Source organism: Malus domestica, chromosome 11 (assembly GCF_042453785.1).
Source record: "Malus domestica chromosome 11, GDT2T_hap1".
Taxonomy (NCBI): domain Eukaryota; kingdom Viridiplantae; phylum Streptophyta; class Magnoliopsida; order Rosales; family Rosaceae; genus Malus; species Malus domestica.
In genome coordinates, this window is record NC_091671.1 from 5,793,587 (window position 1) to 5,815,083 (window position 21,497).

At 37.7% G+C, this 21,497-nt stretch overlaps 3 protein-coding genes across 3 annotated transcripts in view; all 3 read right to left on the minus strand.

Annotated features, from left to right (window-relative positions):
* The window catches only part of LOC139187494 (putative disease resistance RPP13-like protein 1), a 54,886-nt gene that overhangs the window by 18,190 nt on the left and 15,199 nt on the right, over positions 1 to 21,497 (minus strand). The window lies entirely within an intron of this gene.
* On the minus strand, positions 706 to 10,770 carry LOC103447636 (clathrin heavy chain 2-like). The gene is made up of 30 exons (XM_029088207.2): positions 10,530 to 10,770; positions 10,060 to 10,264; positions 9,669 to 9,757; positions 9,450 to 9,528; positions 9,193 to 9,320; positions 8,598 to 8,696; positions 8,390 to 8,498; positions 8,226 to 8,305; positions 7,910 to 8,137; positions 7,757 to 7,822; positions 7,294 to 7,410; positions 6,921 to 7,118; positions 6,641 to 6,757; positions 6,389 to 6,448; positions 6,171 to 6,257; positions 5,958 to 6,041; positions 5,731 to 5,865; positions 5,586 to 5,648; positions 5,410 to 5,514; positions 5,209 to 5,321; positions 4,850 to 5,102; positions 4,575 to 4,711; positions 4,215 to 4,493; positions 3,119 to 4,121; positions 2,405 to 2,890; positions 2,119 to 2,289; positions 1,848 to 2,033; positions 1,505 to 1,627; positions 1,313 to 1,423; positions 706 to 1,240 (listed from the first exon to the last, which is right to left on the minus strand). The coding sequence occupies exons 1-30, from the start codon at positions 10,572 to 10,574 to the stop codon at positions 1,097 to 1,099; spliced, it is 5,100 nt and encodes a 1,699-aa protein (XP_028944040.1). The 5' UTR covers positions 10,575 to 10,770; the 3' UTR covers positions 706 to 1,096.
* LOC103412934 (mitogen-activated protein kinase kinase kinase 18-like) lies at positions 14,074 to 15,533 on the minus strand. The gene has a single exon (XM_008351440.4). It carries the CDS (start codon positions 15,481 to 15,483, stop codon positions 14,074 to 14,076), a length of 1,410 nt encoding a protein of 469 aa, XP_008349662.2. The 5' UTR covers positions 15,484 to 15,533.

Below are 21,497 nucleotides of genomic sequence, written 5' to 3' on the forward strand. Positions count from 1 at the left end.
AAGATAATATATACTGAGGGGAGAGTGAACTAAGCCTCACACTAGGCTAGCCATAATAATATTATTCAAATTCACCTTTAACTAAAATCGAACCTAAAACCTCTCATTAACAAGTGAAAGAAAAAAAAATCACTAGAGCATACAAGGAAAAATAAAACAAATCAAAAGGAGTAGTTTTTTTTTTTTTCGAGGTGAAACATTATTGGATTTGGTAGAAAGCAACATGCAGGCATACAATTTTTAAACAAAGCGTCATACATAAATTAAATCTGATAAATGTTCATAATAACAATTATCAGATGAATAAACATTAGCGAAATTGCAAAGAGAGTTTAGAGAGAGGCCTGCCTAGGGTTGGGCACGGTCCACTTCCGTCCGGTTCCAATTTGGTTTGGTTTTCCTAATTTTGACTGTGAGAACTGATTGAACTGGACCAGACCGATTCCGGTTCATAGATTAAATAGACGGCTGGATCGTAAAAATACATTGCAAAATGAACTTCACAAAAACCATATGTCAAAAACATAAGTCTCCAAATTCTAACTCATCAATGTATTAACCAAACCTTGTAGGTATTGATTATTGACCAACTAAGTACAATTTTTGTGCCCTTCAGATTTTAGGGGCCCCGGGGTTGGGGGACAATCTTCAATAGTAATGGACAGACATGCCTTAAGCAACAAGTGAGAAATGTTACTACAAAAATTTTACCAATGAAAGGTTTCTTGACACTAACAAGACCAAGTTCAAAACAATTTCCTGTACAGGTAGTAACAGTGTTGCCACAACCATAGCCATGAACTACGTGCAAGCTCTGTTGCCATCCTACATCTCTCAAAGAGCCAAGCAAAAAAGAATGGTGGATACTGTAAATTAAAAAGAATTTCTAAAAGCGTGATCATAAACCCGCAGCATATGAAGATGTTGAACCGGCAAGAAAGTGGGAGAATAACTAGCTCAACCCTTCATTTCCCTCAATCATATGTGAAGTGTGAAAACGAATTGCCTTCAGCGTGATTGGAGAATTCCGGACATTCTAGCTTTCAGCCAGTAGAAGTTGTTAGAGCACTCGTAAAACCTCAATCCGGCTCAAAATTTAGTAAGAGGGGCCCATTTGTGGCATTCCAAACGGGGGCATTGGCGGCATTCCCATCCCTCCCATTGGTGGCATTGGTGGTGGAGCATAACCTCCCATTCCCGGTGGTGCAGGCAAAGCAGGAAGCAACTGAGCATACATATTCTGCAGGTCGTGCAAAGACAATTAGTTTAAGAAATCCTCTCAATAAAACAAGGATAAAGCAAATAGAAATACCTGCTGAGCAACCAGTTCCTTCTCTTCTTTCTCTTTGGCTTTCAACTCGTTTTGAGCTTCAATTTTGTCCTTGATAAGTTCATCCACCTTACCTGTGTACTCTCGGATAAACTAGAGAGAACAACAGAAGACTGAGTGAGGAACAATTGAAAGGTAGCCAATGGATAAAGGACAACAGATATAAAAACATACCTGCAGGAGGTATGGTAAGGCAAAATCAATTATATTGTTCATCCACGCAAGCTCAAGAGCAACATCTGGCCGGATCATATCATAACAAACAAATAGGCATGCAGCAAAACACTCCTTCTTTCCCTGCATATTCATTACAGAAGAACATGATTACAAAACCACATCAAAAATTAATACTTTACAAAGAGAAAGGGATGGAAGCATGGACTGAACCGCCTTCTTTAATTCACGAGGTGAGAAGAAGAAAAGAATAAATGAGTATGTTTGAGCAGTAAAATCCTTGCTTTATTTGGCATGCATGAGCACTCTTAGAGAATAATTAGTGCATAAAAAGAACACAGACCTGCTCAATGAAATAGATAAGTAGTTCCTCCGAAAGTTCATGATCACCAGACTGTGAGCACGTCTCCATGCAATCTTTGTAATGATTGTCTTTCTTTGACAATGCAATGGATTGCTTCCATCTGCCAGCTTTCTTGTAAATGTATGCAGCAACGCGTCTCATCTCAAGAAGTTCATGTTTCTCAAGCTGTTCATTTGCAATTTTGCATCAATAACAAATAATTACATGTCTCAGTCAAATACTTCCGATGTATGAAAAACTTCAATCTCACCTTTTGAGCAAGACCTATCTGATCAAAGCTGTCGTGCAAATCTATTGATTCACGAAGCCTGTCATAGTCTTCCTCCTCCATGTATATTTCATTTAGAGCTTCATTCACAGCAGTTACATTGTTGCTCTGAACTGCAACCATGTATGGCTTTATCAGACAGATGTGACCAGCCTGAAACCCAAAAGGATTGAACATGTAAGCACGAAAGAACCATTTACAAACCCTGCCAGAACAGAAACTTGGTAGCAGAGACCAATATCAATGACGTCATGTGACAGAAGCAAACCTTTCTCATTATATCCACCACTCTGGTGTGATCCACACGAAGCGCAATCACATTAAGAACATCATTAATAACATCAGGATGTTCTTCCAAGTAGAAGTGTACAGCCCTATAGTAGAGTTCGACACTCGCAACTTTGACAATAACATCCTTGAATTGCATGTGGTCCCATGCTTCTGGGGAGTGGTTCATTATGGTAGTTGCAGCATTATCAAACTCATCATATTGGACATATAAGTATGTTAATTCTTTCCAGTGCTGCTGTTCATCACAAGCTCTAATAAGCTTGGGAATGTTGAGACGGGTAGAGAATAATTTAATGTGCTCCATAAGCTTCTCAGGACGGTATCTTGCATATAGAACTCCTAATTCTGTAAAGATGCCCATATGTGCACGCTCCAATCCTAGCCCACTCTCCATAAGACTAATGAGCTCATTAAAGCATCCCCTGTTCTGGTAGTACTCACAGACCTCTTCCAGATCATCCACCTAAAATTAAACATGCTTAAGTAAGAAATAATCAAAAGTATAATTGAGTAACTAGTTAATTGTGTCCTATGGTACATAGACAGGTGCGGCAATCTGCAGTGCTTACAACTTAACAAAAACTTAATCAAAGAATACGCACATCCCATCTTGGGAGACATCTTAATAAACAAAAGCATTATATATAACTTCGTGAAGACAGGCGAAATTAACATAAACAGGAAATGCTACCTGGATAATGATGTTGAGTCCACAAATCTGAGCTAAGCGGAATTCCTCAGCATCCACACATGCAAAGCAAACAAACTTCCACGTCTTTGAGCTGTTAGCTTTCCGAGCTGCATCAACAGCACCTTGAAACTGATTTAGCTTCACAAGAGTGCATGCTAGTTTACCCCAGTTAGAAATGAATGCAAATATGATCTTGGCTGCTTCGTATAGGGTTTCATCAAACAAGCGATCCCCAACATTTTGGAGATTGGCAACATTTGGCATCAGAATGAACTCTTCAATATCACCAAGCCGATCAATCTTAGCATAAGCATAAATAAGTTCACTGTCCACCTTCGGCTCCTTGGTCTTCTGCCTGACCATCAGAAGGTATCTTACCAAGTCATGATATACATCTGCATCTTCAGAAGCACGTATGACCTCCAAAAAGTGGGTGGCATCATCTGCACGGATGAATGACTCGATGGCATCACTCACTAATCCCTCTCGCAGTTGAGCCTTGGCCACCTGGCTCCAAACAGCATCTTCTTCAACCCGGAATGCAAACTCTACAGCTCGGTCAATGCTCTGTATGTTGTCCAACAGGACATTCACAGCATCAACATTCAAATTGAACTTCTTGAAGATTGCAAATGCTTCTTCATACAACTGAGCTTCTACAGCCATTACTCCAACTGCAGGTCCATCAAAGTTGTCTAATCTATTGATGTAGTCCATGACTCTGGATGGATCAGCTTTGATGGCAGTCAGAATCAATAGATTCTGCAAATTGAAGTTCCCACTAAAAGCAGAATTTTGAAGCACTATCTTTTCAAGAAGCTCAATCAACTCGTGTGGGAGGTCTGCAGTCATAAATGCTTTAACAGCTGATGATACTTGCTCAGGACTCTTGCTTTCAGGCAAGGCAGTAGATACAACTTGATCGATTAGCTGCCTTCTATATTCATTTTCAGGATCAAGGACCTTAGCCCAGAGATCATCATCCATTCTTTCCACAACATATCTGACATGCACGTATCAAGTAAATAGCATAAGGGAGGAGCCACATACAATAATGATCCAACAACATCTTACTAGCAAACAGAAACATACAAACCTGGCCTGGAGTTTGAACAAAGAATTTTTATTTGTAACGTTAACAAGTTCATCATCGCATTGCCCTCTACGGTATGCGACAACAGCAAGGGTAGGATCCCTTTTTTCACAATATTTACCAACAACACGAGAATCATAGTATGGGTTAGTTGTGAGAAAATGCTCAGGATTGTTGCCGCTATCTATGATGATTTTACCCAGAGCATTATGGACATGTACATCTTGGCTTCCCTCACTCACAAGATGCTCCAAGAATTGGGTGAGCAAGCGAAGACGATTCCTGCAAATAGAAATCACAGAAATGATAAGCAACTAATATGAATGATGAAGGGTAAACAGGGTCATAAAGAGATCACTACACCTCTTTTCACATTCCTCGACAAGGGGCTCAACCGGTAGAAGAGAACGAACTGATAGAATAAGACCTTTAATGAAATCTTCAGGGCATTCATCATCCAATAGCTGCCCTACAACTAAAGGAGCATTTCCTGGATTGACCTATCAAACCAAAAATGGTATATAACGATTGATGCTCAATTTGAATAATAACATTGACAAGGCATGAGAAAGCTAACAGGAAACCTGCAATTGGTAAGAAAGAAATTAAAATGATATAAAGCCTCCAAGTATGAATACCTTTTGGACATAACCTTCAATGTAACGAAGCATATTGTTTGTATACAAATAATGGGTGAGATCTGGAACGAAGCCAAAACGATCACAGACATTAATCAGAGGACGTGCGTCTGGAAGCTTTGCTTCCATTAAAAAGTTCTTAGCTTTTTCAGGGTCATAAAAATTGGATTCCCGTGTCACACGCTCCACCTCCTTAATCTGTCCAGTTTTTGCAGCTGCTTCAATGTACTTGAAATGAATATCAGGATCCTCACTGTCCAGAAATGATGAATAAATGAAAGGGACAAAGAAAAAAGAATCTCATAAAACTTGCGGAGGTGTCATGTTTAAACTTCTCTTCCACTAAAAGAAACTGATACCTGGAGCTCAAATATGCGCCTAGGAAGAAGTACAGCCCCTCATAGGACTTGAACTGCTCAAACAATTTTATGCACTTATCTACACCCAGTTGCTCGGAATACTCTTTGGCGGTCTGCACGAGATGATCAGGTAAGCCTCAACTTTATAAACTATGAAAGAGCAATACTGGTAAAAATTTAAATAAATAAAAAGCACTTTACCTGTACAATAATCTGAAGATTGCCCCTAAGATTGACCAGCAGAAGATCTTTCATGCACTCAAGAGCCCATTCTACAGAAAGAGTTCCAAAGAACTCGACAAGAGCCTAACACACATAGGAGTTAGAGATATACTACATCACATACTATCAAGTTATAAAGAAATTTAAGTGCCAACCTGAGGGTCAATTGCATGTGTGTTCACGATGACACGTTTGATATCAGGCAACTCAGTGTAGTGCTGCGCATTAAAGATGCCATTGGTTAGGAAAAAAATTATCATTTTTAAATGAATATTCATCAGAATCCAAGAACTACTGTACCTGTAGGGCACGCAAATACAAACCAGCTTTTTCACAAAGTTGACCAATACGTGGGCGATCATAATGACTGAACATACCATTGGCCAATATAGCATCGGCAACATTTGGAAAAGTCACAAGATTGATTTCCAAAACCTAAGAAAAACATTATATGGAGCAGACATGTGAGAAAAAATAAAGGAAAAGAAAGGGAAAAGAAATCAAAGTTTAAGAAAGGGATTATGAACCTTTGTCTGAAGGAATCCATGCTCAGGTAGATTCGGCTTCAGAACATCCAACAAAAAGGCTGTTGCCTCACGGATCAAGTTCCTCTGAAAAATAAGAGAAAATACACAATTACAAGAAGTCCCAAAACTCATTCTTCAGGAAAATAACAAAATGAAGAACATATTCCAACAAAAAATTGTTGACACAACATAAAAGCAATATTTAATTTAAACCTGAAGGAACAGATCGGTGATGGTATTGTAGTCAATGGGACAACCTCCCTCCATTTGAGACATCATTAGAGCAAAATTAACAGCCCCCTGCCAACAAGATAGTTGAAGTTGTTCCAATGTCAGATAATTTAGCTCAACCCGTCAGAAGAGCATGGTAAATAGTTACAAAACCGCTATAAAGAGAAAAGTGCCTCAAACTTTCAAAGAAATGCATGTACCTGGGGATCTGCCCGCAAAATTGTTTGGAGAAGGAACAAATAATCAGGTGTATATCCAACCTGTGACAATTTAAAAATCACAATAAGATAAAAATCCAGTAAGAGCTATTGGCCATGTTATTAAAAATCACACTACCAAAACTGACACAATAATAGTTTTCAGCCCGGATAATATTGCTGTTCAAAATGAGAGAATTTGAACAATTGTATGTCATTAAGATTCTAGTTCAAAGAAAAGCAAAATTGTGTGACCTGCTTTGAGTATATTAAAATCTTGTCAAATTCCCTTCTCTCAGCAAATGCTGCAACAACTTTGGGAGTTGCCCGGGCTTTGATGTATATTTTCAAAGCAAGGTCGTTATCCACCGTCTGCATTGTAAATATGTTTCATAATATTAGAATGACAATATAACTCAAAAAAAATCAAGCGGCAGCAGACTCAACAATGCCATTGTTGAGTAAAAGTTGAAAAGAGCCCTCTAACATGATCCTCTCCTTTCTCTTTTAAGGTTAGATCAATTTTGTTTCAGACCTTCACAAGATCTCCAAGCTCTTCACTACATTCTAGCTTGTCCTCTGCTAGCCAATTCTCCAAAAGATTCTTTTTGTTCTGATTTACAACTAAACGTGACAGTTCCAATGATTCATAAGCATTGAGTTTTCCTCTAGTTAAAAGAGTTCCAAAATACTGCAATAACGGTGGGGTTTGCCCAGCTTGCACAGGAACGCTCTGCAAAGAATAAATAAAGTGTGTAAATTAGATCCTGATTCAAAGATTACATGGTCTTGTAAAGGAAGCACAATACTTCCAAGGTAATCTAAAGGTCACACTGAGAAGCACAAGAACTATGAAGAATATATATGTATATAAGCTGACACGTGAATAAAATATCAGAATGCTATACCTGAAATTTAGCAACAGTATCAGGAGTACGGAGTATTCCCATTGGAGATTCCGCGGCAAGCTCTGTAGCCTCCTTATACTTTGTCTGAGAAAACAGTTCTTGGAACCGCTGGACAACCTGAGCACAACAACCATATATTGTAGTTTCAAGATATCACCAAAGTGCAAACAGAAAACAATTGTGCATTCATATTCTCATACTTTTTGAACACCCACAAAGACTTAAATTACAAAATGCACCATAGAACTTCCCAGGAAAAGGTTGTTTCAAGAGGGAATATAGGGATCCGATTTCTATGTATCACTACATACTGATTTCCACACATATGGGGGAAAGACACGCACCACAAAAACCCACACTATTGTTACCGATTTCCTTCTTCGACACCACAAGCAATGACAACAACTAAGATAAATGTGCCAATTGTCAGAAAGTTATTACAAAAACCAACTGCAATCGTTACCAGGTCCTCAGCACCAGGAAGGTTTCCTCTTTTCGCAAGACTCACTGCAAGCCCCAAATTATTCAACTGCAAAATCCCCAAACAATAAATTAAAGACCTAACATTTTCTTTTCTCCAGTAGTCAAATGCACAAAAAACGACTCAAAAGCATACCTGACCACTAACAAAAGGTACAATTGTTTGTTCATTTACAGTGGCAAGTAAGACCTGGCCTCGCCTATTGACTGCATAAAAACCCCCAACGGTTGAAGCTTCAGCTGTCAAAAATATAGGATCTGGACTGATTCGATTTCTATAAACTGCAGTTGCTGTCTCTAGGTCATATACAAATAAAAGTCCAAGCTTTGTGATAACATATATCAACCCATACTTTTCCGATATCTGAAATCAAGAAGAGAAAAAAAAAATGTAGTTTGATTGATAGGTAAACATATGTTTAAATCAAAGTAATAACAACCAAAAGTAAGACCTGCATTGATACTGGAAAGTCATCAGCAAAATCCGGAGGAAAGAATAAATCTGCTTGCTTCTTAGTGTATGATGGTTTTCCTGATGCCAATTCACAGTAAATGTTAGATCTGTGCGATGTGCACTAATATATTCTAAACGGAATCCGGTGAAGAAGCAGTGTACCTGGCTGGGCACCAAGCTCAATTACATGCATCTTTGATGTAACCTGTCCAGCATTGGAGGACTTTGAGGCAAAACTAATAAGAATTGATGGATGCTCATTCCCAGGAACCTGCATGTAACAGAAAATTAAGTAAGGGAATATAGCACACAGTAGTAAACCGCATATATTTAAGCCAAGAGAAAGTGAGAAAGAAGTATGGCACCGCACTTTATATGTGGCAAACGATGCAGCATGTGCTTCAAGAGCCTGACTACGTTTCTGTTCCACAGAAAAAAGCTGCATATTTCCTTTGACAAGTTGTGGCCTCTACAGTCATTTTGGCAGAAGCAATATGTTAATTGTTAAAGATGTCACTAAATCTGGTAAACCATAATTAGTTCCATTCTCGTTAAATTATAAAAATGAGATAAAAAATAAAATTGAATAAATAAAAAGAAAAAAAATCTTATTTTCAATAAAGTAATTACATAGTTCCAAGTATCATTGAAAATAAAACGGATAAAATGCTGAAGTATAATGGTGCAACTAGAACATCTTATCTAATCCCGGCTCCCATGAATTGAAAACAACACAACATTTTGACCACTCTTCTAAATCTTTTAGCAACTTCACAACAAAGTAATATGAAAAAATGGCAATAAGAAGTCATGTAAAAATATTAACATAGAAAAATTATTTTCATACAGTTATGTACAATTATAAAGGTGCCAGTTCACACTCCAAATTTAGAATCCATCGACAGGATTACAGACACAGAAGGAGTACAAAGGCAAAATAAGCGAACAACAAGATAAGCACTCACCTCTGCTGAACCAGGAGCAATTCCAATTAAGACCAACCATTTTTCCGAAGGATCACAACGGTAGTTGATTATTTGATTGTTAGCCAAATTAGCTGTTCGCTCAAAGACCTTTGTAGGCTCGGATTCACCTAAAAGTAAAATATATTTAAAACATGTGCAAAAATATAAGAGTAAAAAACCTCATACGGAGAGATGAAATAATGAGAAGAAAATAAAATAAAAGAAACCAGATTCAAGGATATGAAAAGACGTCTTACCTTCAATTAACCAATGATATACTGAGGTCTGCGTGACCAGACCCAGCATCTTTGGAGTAATCCACTTCCAAAAGACAATCTACAAAGAACGAAACAAAGAGCAAACAGAAAAATTTAGGATTACAACCAGTTACCAAAATAAAATTATAAATAAAGATTGTAAACGTTCACAGCATCAAATTCGACATTGTGAATGCCCTAAAAGGGCAAGATCATCACCTGCTCAGGCATCTGATGTGATTTCATCTTTGCTTTCATTTCAATGTTAAATATTTGTAAATGGTCCTGAGTTGTTCCTTGAACTTGAGCTACACATTGAATTCAGCCATCGATCAGCGGGCGGGACAATCACCACAACAACAAATAACAAGAGAAAAAGACAATAACATCAACAACTGAACACAAAATATGACGGTTTATAAACAATTCAACTCAAATAATAAACGAATTTCAATAATGCTCCCTGCTCGCAAATTTACCAATCATAAAAAAATGGAAATGCATCCGGTATATGAACAGAAATCACACGGTTCCAATATACATTCACAGTGAAACTGAAGCACACACTGGAATTGCATCACAACATTAATTTCAAGAATTCAAATCATACCTTTTAGAGCAAGAATTCTGGAATTGGGATTCATCAAAGCCGAGTCGGCGGTAATGGGTCGACGCAATGGCTGCATGGGCATGCTCATATCGATGATAACGACGCTATTCTGCGGCGATGTCTCCCTAACACAAATGTACTTATCCGATTCCATAGTCACATGCGTAAACGTAATGAATTGGGGATTGATCCCAATACTAGGCAACTGAAAAACCACACAAAATTCAAATCAACAATCACCATCATCGCACTCGATCACTCAAACGCATTGCCAAAAATCCAACAAAAAATGCACAAACTTGCACAGGTAAACGCCTGATTTATACATAATTCGCAAATGGGTCAGTGGGAAACAGAGTGAAAACGCAGTTCTCAAAAGGATCTAGATCGATCCAATGAGGCATTGGATCAAACGACGAAAACCCAGAAATGGTTTGATGAAATTAGGATCGAGATGAAGGTGGCATTACCGTGAGGGCCTCTTTCATCGTCATGGGGGCGTTAGCGGCGGCCATGGTGCCCGGGTCGGGGCTTTGGTAGGAGGACCCGATAAGCAGAGAAGAATGTGGCACAGCAGAACCTTCTGCGTGTGGATTTGCAGAGGAGAGAGAGAGAGAAAGACTGTATGTGGATCTTGTAGTATGGGAATGTATGCAGAAGAGGAGGAGCTATAGTATGCGTCTTTTGTCGCGCAAAATTTGTGAATCGATTGCTAAGTGGGGTTGTACGTTGAGAATGTAATGCGTTAGTCGAGTGCACCTGTCAACGTACAATACAGGACTGCTTTTTTTGTGTGCATGTCATTTCAGTTAATGATTTTATTTTATTGTTTGTTTGTTTTATAAATACGTGTTTACGTAATAAGTAATACAAATGTGATACATAAATATACTCTTCTTAGCAATACTTAAAATTATAAGAAGCAGATGGGGGGTAAGACGCGAGATGTAGCGCAGTCTGGTGAGCCCATTTGTTTTGGAGAGATGTGGCGCTGTCTGGTGAGTCCATTTGTTTTGAAGAGTATACAGAGGTTTTCGAGGTGCTATTTATAAAATAAAATGACTTTTAGGTTAAGTTATTAGAAATCCCTTTAAAGTGCTGATAATTAATTACAATACGAAAGAAGAAAGTCATTTACTATATGAAAGGATAATAGTAAAACTAAATGCACTTGTAAATTAGACAAGTTGATCAATGCAGTGCTGAGGGCGTGTTTAAGTACAGTTAATGACAAATTAGGTAGTATGCAAGGTATGTTTACGTAAAATCAAATTATTAAGATATAGTACCATATATTCCATATACATCATACATTCCATCGTCATTGGTCAAACATATTCATCATCATTTGGTATCAATGTGGGTCGTGGAATGCGAATTTTCAACCAATAGTAGCAAAAATTGTTTGATGTTGAACAACTAATACATAGACTTGCTACTTAAGAAACCTCTAACACTTTGTAGCTAAGAAACCCCACAAAACATCTTCTTCTTTTTTTTGTTCCTTTATGTAACTTTGTGAAACTGTTAAAAAAAGTTGTAAATGTTACTGTTTTAATTTACGGCAAAGGGAGGAGAGAGTTTGACTAAAGACAGAGAGTTGAAGAGGCTCTATTTGTCAATAAATTGGGATGTATTGTGCAAAATGTAGCTGTAACGTAAACAATTAGTCTAGTTGATGAAGATAGAGTGATCGTCTTTTCAACCTGAATTCGGGTCGCTTCCCCAAATATTAGTTTAGAATGTTGAATTATGAAAGAGGTTTTTTTTTCAAGAAAATAAAATATTTAGGGGAAGTTGGGCTTATTTCACAGGCCGATTGATTTTGCTGTGTGGGCTTTTTGACCGCTATGTGGGTACTCTAATAGTTTAAGCTTGGGGCGCCCTTCTACGAAGTACGAGCTCATTGGGCCAGTTGTTTTTTCTCAATATTTCCCCTGGCCCTTGAACTATTTTTAATTTTTATTTCAAAATAAATAACAGAATTGTTGCAACAGTTCGCAATCAAATTAGCTTTACATAAGAGACTAATTACTCGTTTAAAATATTTTTAAAATGATTGAAAATACTTAAAAATATATATTTTTGAGTTCTAAAAACACTTGAAGTGCTTTTCCAAGATTCATTTGTATTTTTGCTAAGGATTGGTACCAACAACATTTTTATTAAAAACGCTTTCAACATTTTAAAGTGCTTCCAAACGAACCTTAAGTATCTATCACTTAATTAGTTAATTCTTTGCACTCGAAATTCCAATATTTAATCCCAGTATCACCAAGAGACATGTGTGCGAAATAATAATTCATTTAAACTTTGGTGTTTAACTTCAAAGCGTACTGTTATCCGTTTCCATAACAACAAAAAAAAAACAAAAAAAACGTAGCATTATCCACCTTTAACATTATAGCGTTTTCAGCCCATTAAATTTGAGAAATGATTTAGACGCATCATTTTTATCTTTTCTTGCACTTGTTTCTAGCCACATAATTCCAGTCTCAAAACACAATCATGGGAACTTTCATGGCCAAGTGAACTATCTCATACGTCAAAAAGCAGTTATGGTCCTTGTCGAACTGTTTAAAAAATCAAGTCGTTTGTTTGTAAATTGTAGTGCATCGTCTGCTCGTTTTCCCACTTGTTTCTTCTTCGTCAAGCCCACTTCAATAGAAAAATTAATGAAAATTGTTTGAAAATTTTGAATTTTAACGATAAAGACAAAATAAAAGGTAAAGTAAATAGTATCATGATTGACTTTTTAATGTAAAAATGTGATTTTTCATTAAAGTAAACAGAACCGAAAACTTTTCGTTAAAGCTCTCTATTTCCATCTATTATTTACGATATTTTAGCAAATCTCTCGTCCTTATCAACATTTGATAGTGTAATCTTGCTCCGATTTGCAACCACTTGCAAACTCAACTCATCCCAATTGCTCTCACACTAGTCCACATAAAACAAAGGGTATAAAATATGATGATCTTTCAGAGCAGGCCTGACAATTTCAGCATAACTCTTAACCTATCACGAAACGATACGTGAATAATAAGTTTTGGTTAATCGGTTAACGAGTCAAGTTATTAATGAGTCACTTGTTAAGAACACGTTAACAAATTTTGTCGCTATCGGGTCATACAATTAATAACTTATTAAGATAACGGATATAACATGTAAATAACACGAACACGGCCCATTTGCAATAGACACTAGACATGACAATATCTTACATGACTCATTAACTTGACACGAAACAACATAACCATTAACAAGTCATGTCATGATCGAGTCGTCTATTAAGACAACAAGTTTGACACGACATAACCCGTCAAGATAACATGTACATCAAGAAAACGACATGAACATGACAGATACAAACCATTTGCCGGATCATTTTTAGAGTACAAATACGTATTGAGCACAAATATTTAGAAATAACTCATCATTGTCTGGGGGTTTAAACTACATCGACGTAGTACGCTCCCGAAGTGGTGCTACACAAATCAATTGACCAAAGATACTTGTTAATGGGTCGTACTAATAATATTTTTTGTTCATTTAACCGACCAAGTTAGCCTTTCAGTTTATGACGTAACATGACAAACTCGTAACTTCTTATTAGAGTTTTTATTTTTTATTTATTTATTTTTAACAAACAATATTTTATATACTAAGAGAGAAGAGGTTAGCTTAGCCTCGTAATGGGCTAATAATAATATGGTTCAAATTTGCCTTTGACGAGAATCTAACATAATACCTCTCATTTACACGTGAAGAAAAATATTATTAGACTCTAGTATTAAGTGACATACCTTATTAGAGTATTTTTAGATATGTTTAAGTGAGTTGTTATTAGCACTCAAAAAGTCTCATTTTACACTCTTCATAAATGTATTTTTCTTTCTAATTATAGAAAGCTTAGTGTACCAGATAAGATTTTTGAAGTGTTAATAACAATTTCCTATGCTTAATTGGGATTATTAATTAGTTCTAGTTTTGGTATAAAGAATTTTAAAAAAATTATGACCCAAAAATAAACTTTAACAACATGCTCCACCAAGATTGTGAAATATAAACAATATAACAAATAAACAGAATTCGTAATTTATTAAATATCCCCAAAGAATATAAAAACAACAACAACAATAATAATAATAATAATCTGCTTCTACACAAAATAGACAAGGTTTGACAATCCCTTCCTCTATTTCCTACCCTTTCCACCGCCAAGTATTCCCTTTTCGAACCGCTGGCGCCAACCGCGCACCGCCCATAGTTATTAACACCCCGCTCCACTGAGCCACCGCCACTAGAGCTCTCAGTTTCCAATTCTACCCCTCCACAATCCGAATTCTCCCCGCTTGTCCCTTCTTCCTCGCAAGACCTCCCGCCACCTGAATAATTCCTCACCACCGTCCATCCATCCGATTCCCAGTTTGCCGCTCCCGTCGTCGCCAATTTACCAATTCTATTCCTAGCAGAAACCTCGTACTCCTCATCGTCCTCGTCATCCTTAACGTCGCTTTCATCGCCGAACTCGGAGTTAGCCCAGTCGAGAACGCAGCGAGGTGACGAGTCGGCGGCGACCGCATTTGGAGACAGGGAAGCCAAAAATGGATGCTGCAGCAACTGATCGCAGCTCCACCGCTGCTTCGGGTCCCTCCTCAGACACTTGTCGAGAAAGTCGCGACCAGTTTCCGACAACCGGCTCGGGAACCGGGGCAACCCGTCCGAAACCGCGATCCGAGCCAGCGTCTCCAAACCGCGATCCTCCCACCCGGGCTTTCCGGTCACCATCTCGATAACCGTGCAGCCTAACGACCATACGTCGGACTCCGGTCCCTGATATTGCCCGTTTATTACCTCCGGTGCCATCCAAAGCGGACTTCCTCGTGGTATGATCCTGGCCGTACACGTGTCATCCGACAAGATAATCGCAGAACCGAAATCGGCGAGCTTGGCTTGGTTAATAGCGGGGCCCACCAGGACATTTTTACCCTTGACGTCGCAGTGAACAATGCCCTTCGAGTGAACGTCCCTCAGCGCCGCAACGACGCACCAAACGCGCGACCGCAGCGTCGTTTCGTCCACTTCAGCATCCACTGCGGTGCCACCTGGCAAGTACTCCAAGTGGAGGTTCCGAAACGACGTCGCGGAACCGCTCCCCGGTTCGCACGACACGTCGTCGCTGAGGTAACTCACGACGTGTGGTGAGGAGAGCGACCGGACAATTCGAATTTCATTCTCCAGCGCCTCCAGCTGGCCGGGAAGACACGCGGCTTGATCGACCGATTTGGCGGCGAAGACACGACCGTCCTGTTTGCTGACCCCGATGCTGACGGTGCCGAACGACCCCCTTCCTATGCATTTTCCTCGTACCCAAGAAACCGTGTCGTGAGAATGCTGAGAGTTTGAGTTCATTTTCCCCATGTCGGAATTTTTTTTTGTGTTTTTCTTGTGTCTTTCGATTTGGGTCCAACTGGGTATTTATACGTGCGGGAGATCCAAACGAAAGTTCGTTGCTTTTTAATCTTTTAATTTTTAATTTGTGGGAAAAGATAAAAGGAGAATTATTTTTCTGTGAGGGTGAGCGAGAGGTGTGCGATGACGTCAGTGAGGCATCTTTGCCTCTTGGTTTGTGTTTACGTAGAGAATGGATAGTGGGGTGGGGGAACGTACTTGGGTTGGGGAGGTTTATCCTTATCCAAATAACCGAATTTGTGTTTTGTTTTGATCTCGGGCCAATTGTTTAATCTCCAATTGCATACGTCGTATGTGGATGCCTCGAAGCCAATTCATGTGGTGATTTTTGATCTTGGACTAGTGTCGGTAACCAAAGTTAAAAATTTGTGAATTTTCGTTTGGCTTACGTTAAAAAATTGTACATGAAGCACACAGATGAAAGCAATAGACACGTTAAATGATATTTTTGCACCATGTGCCAGAAAAATATCTTTTTTGCAGTTGAAATTGGGGATCGGTCTATTCAAAAGTTCAAGTTTTGGCCTAGTTAATGATGAGATGATGATGTCACACTCGATTTGTCATTGTCTAAACTCCAAACCGAACCGAATCAAAATTGAACTGAATGCAAATTGAATTGAAAAAAAAATAAAAAAAATAGAACCGAATTGTACAATAACTTCGGTTCGATTTTCAATTTTAATAAAAAAATCGAACCGATTGGAACTGAACCCCGTAACTATCAGGCCTCGACGCCAACTTACTGTTCTTTTTGTGTTTTGTTTTCTTAACGAAAAAAGAAAAAGGAAAAATAGAGTGGGGGGTGATGGGGTGGCGGAAGGCATTGCGGTTAGGTGGGCAACAAGATCCGGACCCTTTGATTCGTTGACTTAAAACTATATTCCCAAAGTCTTGCTGTTGCGGCTCCATTGGGTATCTATCCAATAATACTTACAACTGCCGAGGCTGCATGGACATTGATGCGGACGTGTTACACAGGATGACAATTAAACAAATAGTTCTCTTTTTTTGTTGAAATTTTGTGAATATTAGAGAGGTGGAAAATTGGTCGCCAAATATATTAGGAGCGGGTGGGGGCTCAACAGATCACGGAGACATGGGGAACTTCAGAAGAGGTACAACTGTTTTACAGTGACGTGGCGGGAAATCGTTGGTCCACGACCGCGCGAGATAACTTGGTCGGCAACAAAGATGAGGAACGAGGATCCTTTCCGGATTCTCTTTGTGAGAATCTTAATGATCTTCTAATCACGTCAGTTTATAGTATATCGTACGATTAAAAATTATTTTAAATACTTTTATTTAAAATTAAATATAAATAATACTTGACAAAAATTGATCGTATGATATACATTAAACAAAAACGATTTAAAAATCTCTAGAATTCTCAAAAAAAAATTCTAGAGAGAATCCTCATTCAAATAAGGGATGTCTGTGGGTGGCAGCGAGAAAGAAAGTGAGAGAGGAGTCTGGTGATGACGTGTCGTTATCGCGGTCCATGGAAAATACTTTGGATTCAAATAATGTAGGGAATGACAAATTGGCATAAAGAGAGCAGCCACCAGCCAGCTATCCATATCAAATCGAATCCCGTGGAAAAGGATGAGGGGAAGGGAGCCCATAACTTGAAATGATGAAACACATTCTGTGGCTTTTGGCACCATCCACATCTTTCTCTCTTCCTAACTAGTTGGCACCACTATTTGGGACAAACTACATCAAAATTAAAAATGAACAACAATTTAGTAGATGGTTTGTAATTTAGTTGGTTAAATATTTTTTATTCAAGATTTATTTGTAGTTGAGATTTTACAACACGGTGCGTTTAATTACCATTGCTTTTATCTCGTCAAAAGAAATCTTAACTATTAATAGTGATATATATTCCCGACTGTATACAAGATTTGCCTTTTTTGTTTCATAGTAGAAGGATAAGGGCCAAAATAGTAGACAACACTATAAATTTGGTGATTGACAAATATGGGGAAGCTTCAAAAAGAGAAGAAATCTCAGACGGAGTTGGGTTCTTTTGATGAACTTTAGTTAATCAAGAAGTAACCGAGCAAGTAGCAAGAAGTTTCGTGAGCACTCTTTTTTGGTGTCACATGTGACATGTTAAAGCTATATGATTAAGTTATTCTTTTTATGAGAAATTTTTCAGAATGTCAAAAACACAGCTTGAATTATTAAATGTCATACACTAAATTAAATTTTCAATCAATTGTACTATTATATGTGGGTTTTTTGGACAGTATTTCTAATACATCAAAAAATCTATTTGCTCTTACAATGAGGTTCATGGGTTTTCAGCCACGTGTTCTAAAGTTTGGTTCAATGTAAAAGTTGGTGCAAGCTTTTAAGCACAGGAGAAGGACGTGTAGAAAGGCCAAAAAGGGAGTGAGGATGTAAAGGTTCGTCGATGAAACTTCAATTTTTGGGAGATTGCCTTAAAAGGAAAAAAAAACGTGTCCTTTTTTGCTTAATAATATATGGCCAGCAGCTCATGTGTAACATCTCTCCAAAGTGTCCAACCAAAACCATACACGGGCCCAAGAATCATTTCTCCAAAGTGTTTCCTTTTGCTTGCCCATCGATTGTTATTACGTATCAGAAAAATCGAGGATTATGATAACAATTAATTAAAATTATCATGATAGACTGTACATTGACTTAATACGTATATCGACAAACAATATGTGATTTGATTTATTGTTTTTGAATACATGATCTGATAGCTAACAGATAATGAATGGTTTTGATCGTAACATGTGTATAATAAAAATTTGTTAATTACAACATGGTCCACAAGGAGATACACCTCTGAAATAGTGAAGGAAGTTGAGTTTTCACCACAAATCAATTGACCATGGGGAGTAGTCTAACATAATTACTTAAAAGTTCATGTAAAGTCCCTCATTTTATATGTCGGATTCATCTCAACACAGTCTCTCATATGTTTCGAATTTTCAAGTGAAACACGTGAACAACACAATTAAGGTGACGCAAAGCACATGTAGCCGTTGGGCTTCATAGATGGTACAACTTGCTCTTATACCATGACAGAAGTTGAGGTTTCACCATAAAATCAATTGATATGGTAGCTGGAAGTGTTGCATATTTGTTTGAAGCCGATGATTAACCACCATAAAACCAATTTTGGACTTTAAGATTATACAATCTAGTTATAGTAGCTGGAAGTGTTGCATATTGTTTATAGCCTATGATTAGTTGTATATAATTATAATTAACAAAAACGTGTGTTTGTTTTTTCAATTGTTTTTGAAGTGATTGATAATCTGATACATACAAGGTTTAGTTTAAGTTCAAGTTTGTTCCGATGGTTCGGACCAATGTCGTTCAAGTCAAAGACAATGGAACATGCATGAACCCAAAGACGATTCCATCTTTTGCGGCTGGCATGAAATCCTGACAACTCACAATGCTTCCTCTTCTTTGTGATTTCATAGCTCATGAGGTTCGTGCATGCACGCATTGTGTTAATGAACCCTACCAATTGCCAACAGAATCACAATCCCCACAAACCCAAGTTTTGATTTTGACAGATGATAGGATATTTAGAAAGATGCTTTATGACGGATCCTCAATCTATTCACAATAATTTACAATTTAATACTCAATCTATCATAAAAATATCGTCTTTATATTTGTGTGAATGAACATATATCTTACACAATCAATGGAAAACTGAGTGCTGCTTGGGTAATTGGTCATGTGTCACAACATCGGTCTAAGATCCAAATTAACGTTTCAAAGACATGAACTCAATAGTATAGGCATAATTATACTTATGTCCCTTAACTATATCTCGTCTCATGTATGTTGTCTGAAACTCAATTGACTCAGTTTGTCTTGTTTCAAAGTTAACATTATGTTAAGGGTGATGTTACAGAGAGCATATACTTAAACCATATTTTGTAAACCACATGATGTGGCAGTTGATGGTTGGACTCATTCTTAAATCTTTAAAGAAAGAATCCAACCATTAACTGCCACATCATATGACATACAAAATATGGTCTCCTAACATTTTTCTTCTATTAACCATAAACCTTTTTCGTTAGAATCAACAAGGGTATTTTCTTCGTTACCCCAACATAGATAGTATTAACGAACGAATGATCCCCATGTAGATCAAGAAACCAAGGCAAGTCAGTTTCAACTGACTAAGTGAGACACGAATTATAGTTCAGACCTAGTCAAAGTATAATTAAGCCTTAATTACGTGAGTACTTGAGAGTTCGTGCATTTACTTAACAGTTCATGCATCTTTTTCCTTTCTAGATACGAAGTAACTAGTAAGTACATGACATGATCTGGCTGCACAAGATCCATATACAATGCATGTAATTAGGATTTTCTGGTGGAATTTGATTGATAAATTAGGTGTGATGTTTGGTACAACAAAATCACACCGTGATTGGTACTGAAAAGTCCAAAGGGAAGCCAACCTGGGCTTTTTCTAGGAGAGGGTACCCCAGGCATGATTGGGAACGTGGTATATGGGTGGACTAATGGTCGGATTCATGTACAATTTTTAGGTCATTTTTAGGGCAAAGGGGGTCCTATTGACAACGGATCATGGTTGTTAATTAATCATCTGATTAAGATAATTAGGCACAGATATTATGCAACTTACCAAATCTTCGAATGGCAACCACATATTTTATCATGGGGGCATGGTAGTAGGCAGGAAGGTTAAGTATATCTCGTCTTTTGGTTTGATGAAAGAGTTGGCGGATGAATTTATTTGTAGCCATTAAAGTTTACGGTGTGACATGCCCACGTAGTGTATGTCGAAGTAAAATGACAAATCCTATTTACCGGGAGCGTTTAATTTTTAATTATCTTTCAATATTACTCGCGGAAACAATTGTCTATACCACTCATTTGTTTAGCTATATTTTTTTTCTAATAAAGGGGGGACAACTGGTGGTAAGCCACGGTTATTCACCCATTCCGGAGGCCGGGAAGACTCACAGGGACATTTCAATCTCCTCCTAGCCACAAGTCTGGCTTCCACACTAGCAGCGGGTTTCGAACCCGAGACCTCCAATTTCTAATTTTAAGGAAGTTTCGTAATCCGTAATTTACCACTAGTTCACCAGCTTGTGGTTCATTTGTTTAGCTATTTGATTATCTACATTTTTGTTCAGTTTTAAGATTTTATTTAATGAACTATAGTAGCTTGCAGTTTTTAACGAATCGGAGTTGATTCCACACTAGCAGCGGATTTCGAACCCGAGACCTCCAATTTCTAGTTTTAAGGAAGTCTCGTAATCCGTAATTTACCACTAGGTCACCAGCTTGTGGTTCATTTGTTTAGCTATTTGATTATCTACATTTTTGTTCAGTTTTATGATTTTATTTAATGAACTATAGTAGCTTGCAGTTTTTAACGAATCGGAGTTGATTCCAACTCGTTCTAAGTTCAATTTAAATCGATCTGAGTTTGTTGTTCCTTTGTGGATCCTCCTTTAGTGAGCAAATTTTAGGTTTTGGTGATAGCAACATCGTAGATGGGGTGAGTTTAAAATAATGAGGTATCCCACACATTGATAATATCTATTAGCATATCAACAACATTATGAACATATAGACGTTTACATACATTATAGAAATCGTATCAACAATATCTACACTGTATGTCAATACTATATCTATGGTATTTACGTTATATCAATATTTATCTATGTAAGGGTACTTTAGACATTTACCTCTTTCAACACTCTGTCGTTCATGTCTTTCCCATCTTTCTTTCTATTTCAGCACTTTGTGTTTGAAATCCTTCTACTATAGCTAATTTCCCTATTATATTTGTACACGACTCATAATATGAGGAAATGTAACGACTATTTTGGACTGCTTCTACTGATCACCTTGATGACCGCTGCTTTAATAAAGGTGGGTCTAATTTCTTCTTCAAAAAGATAGATATAGAG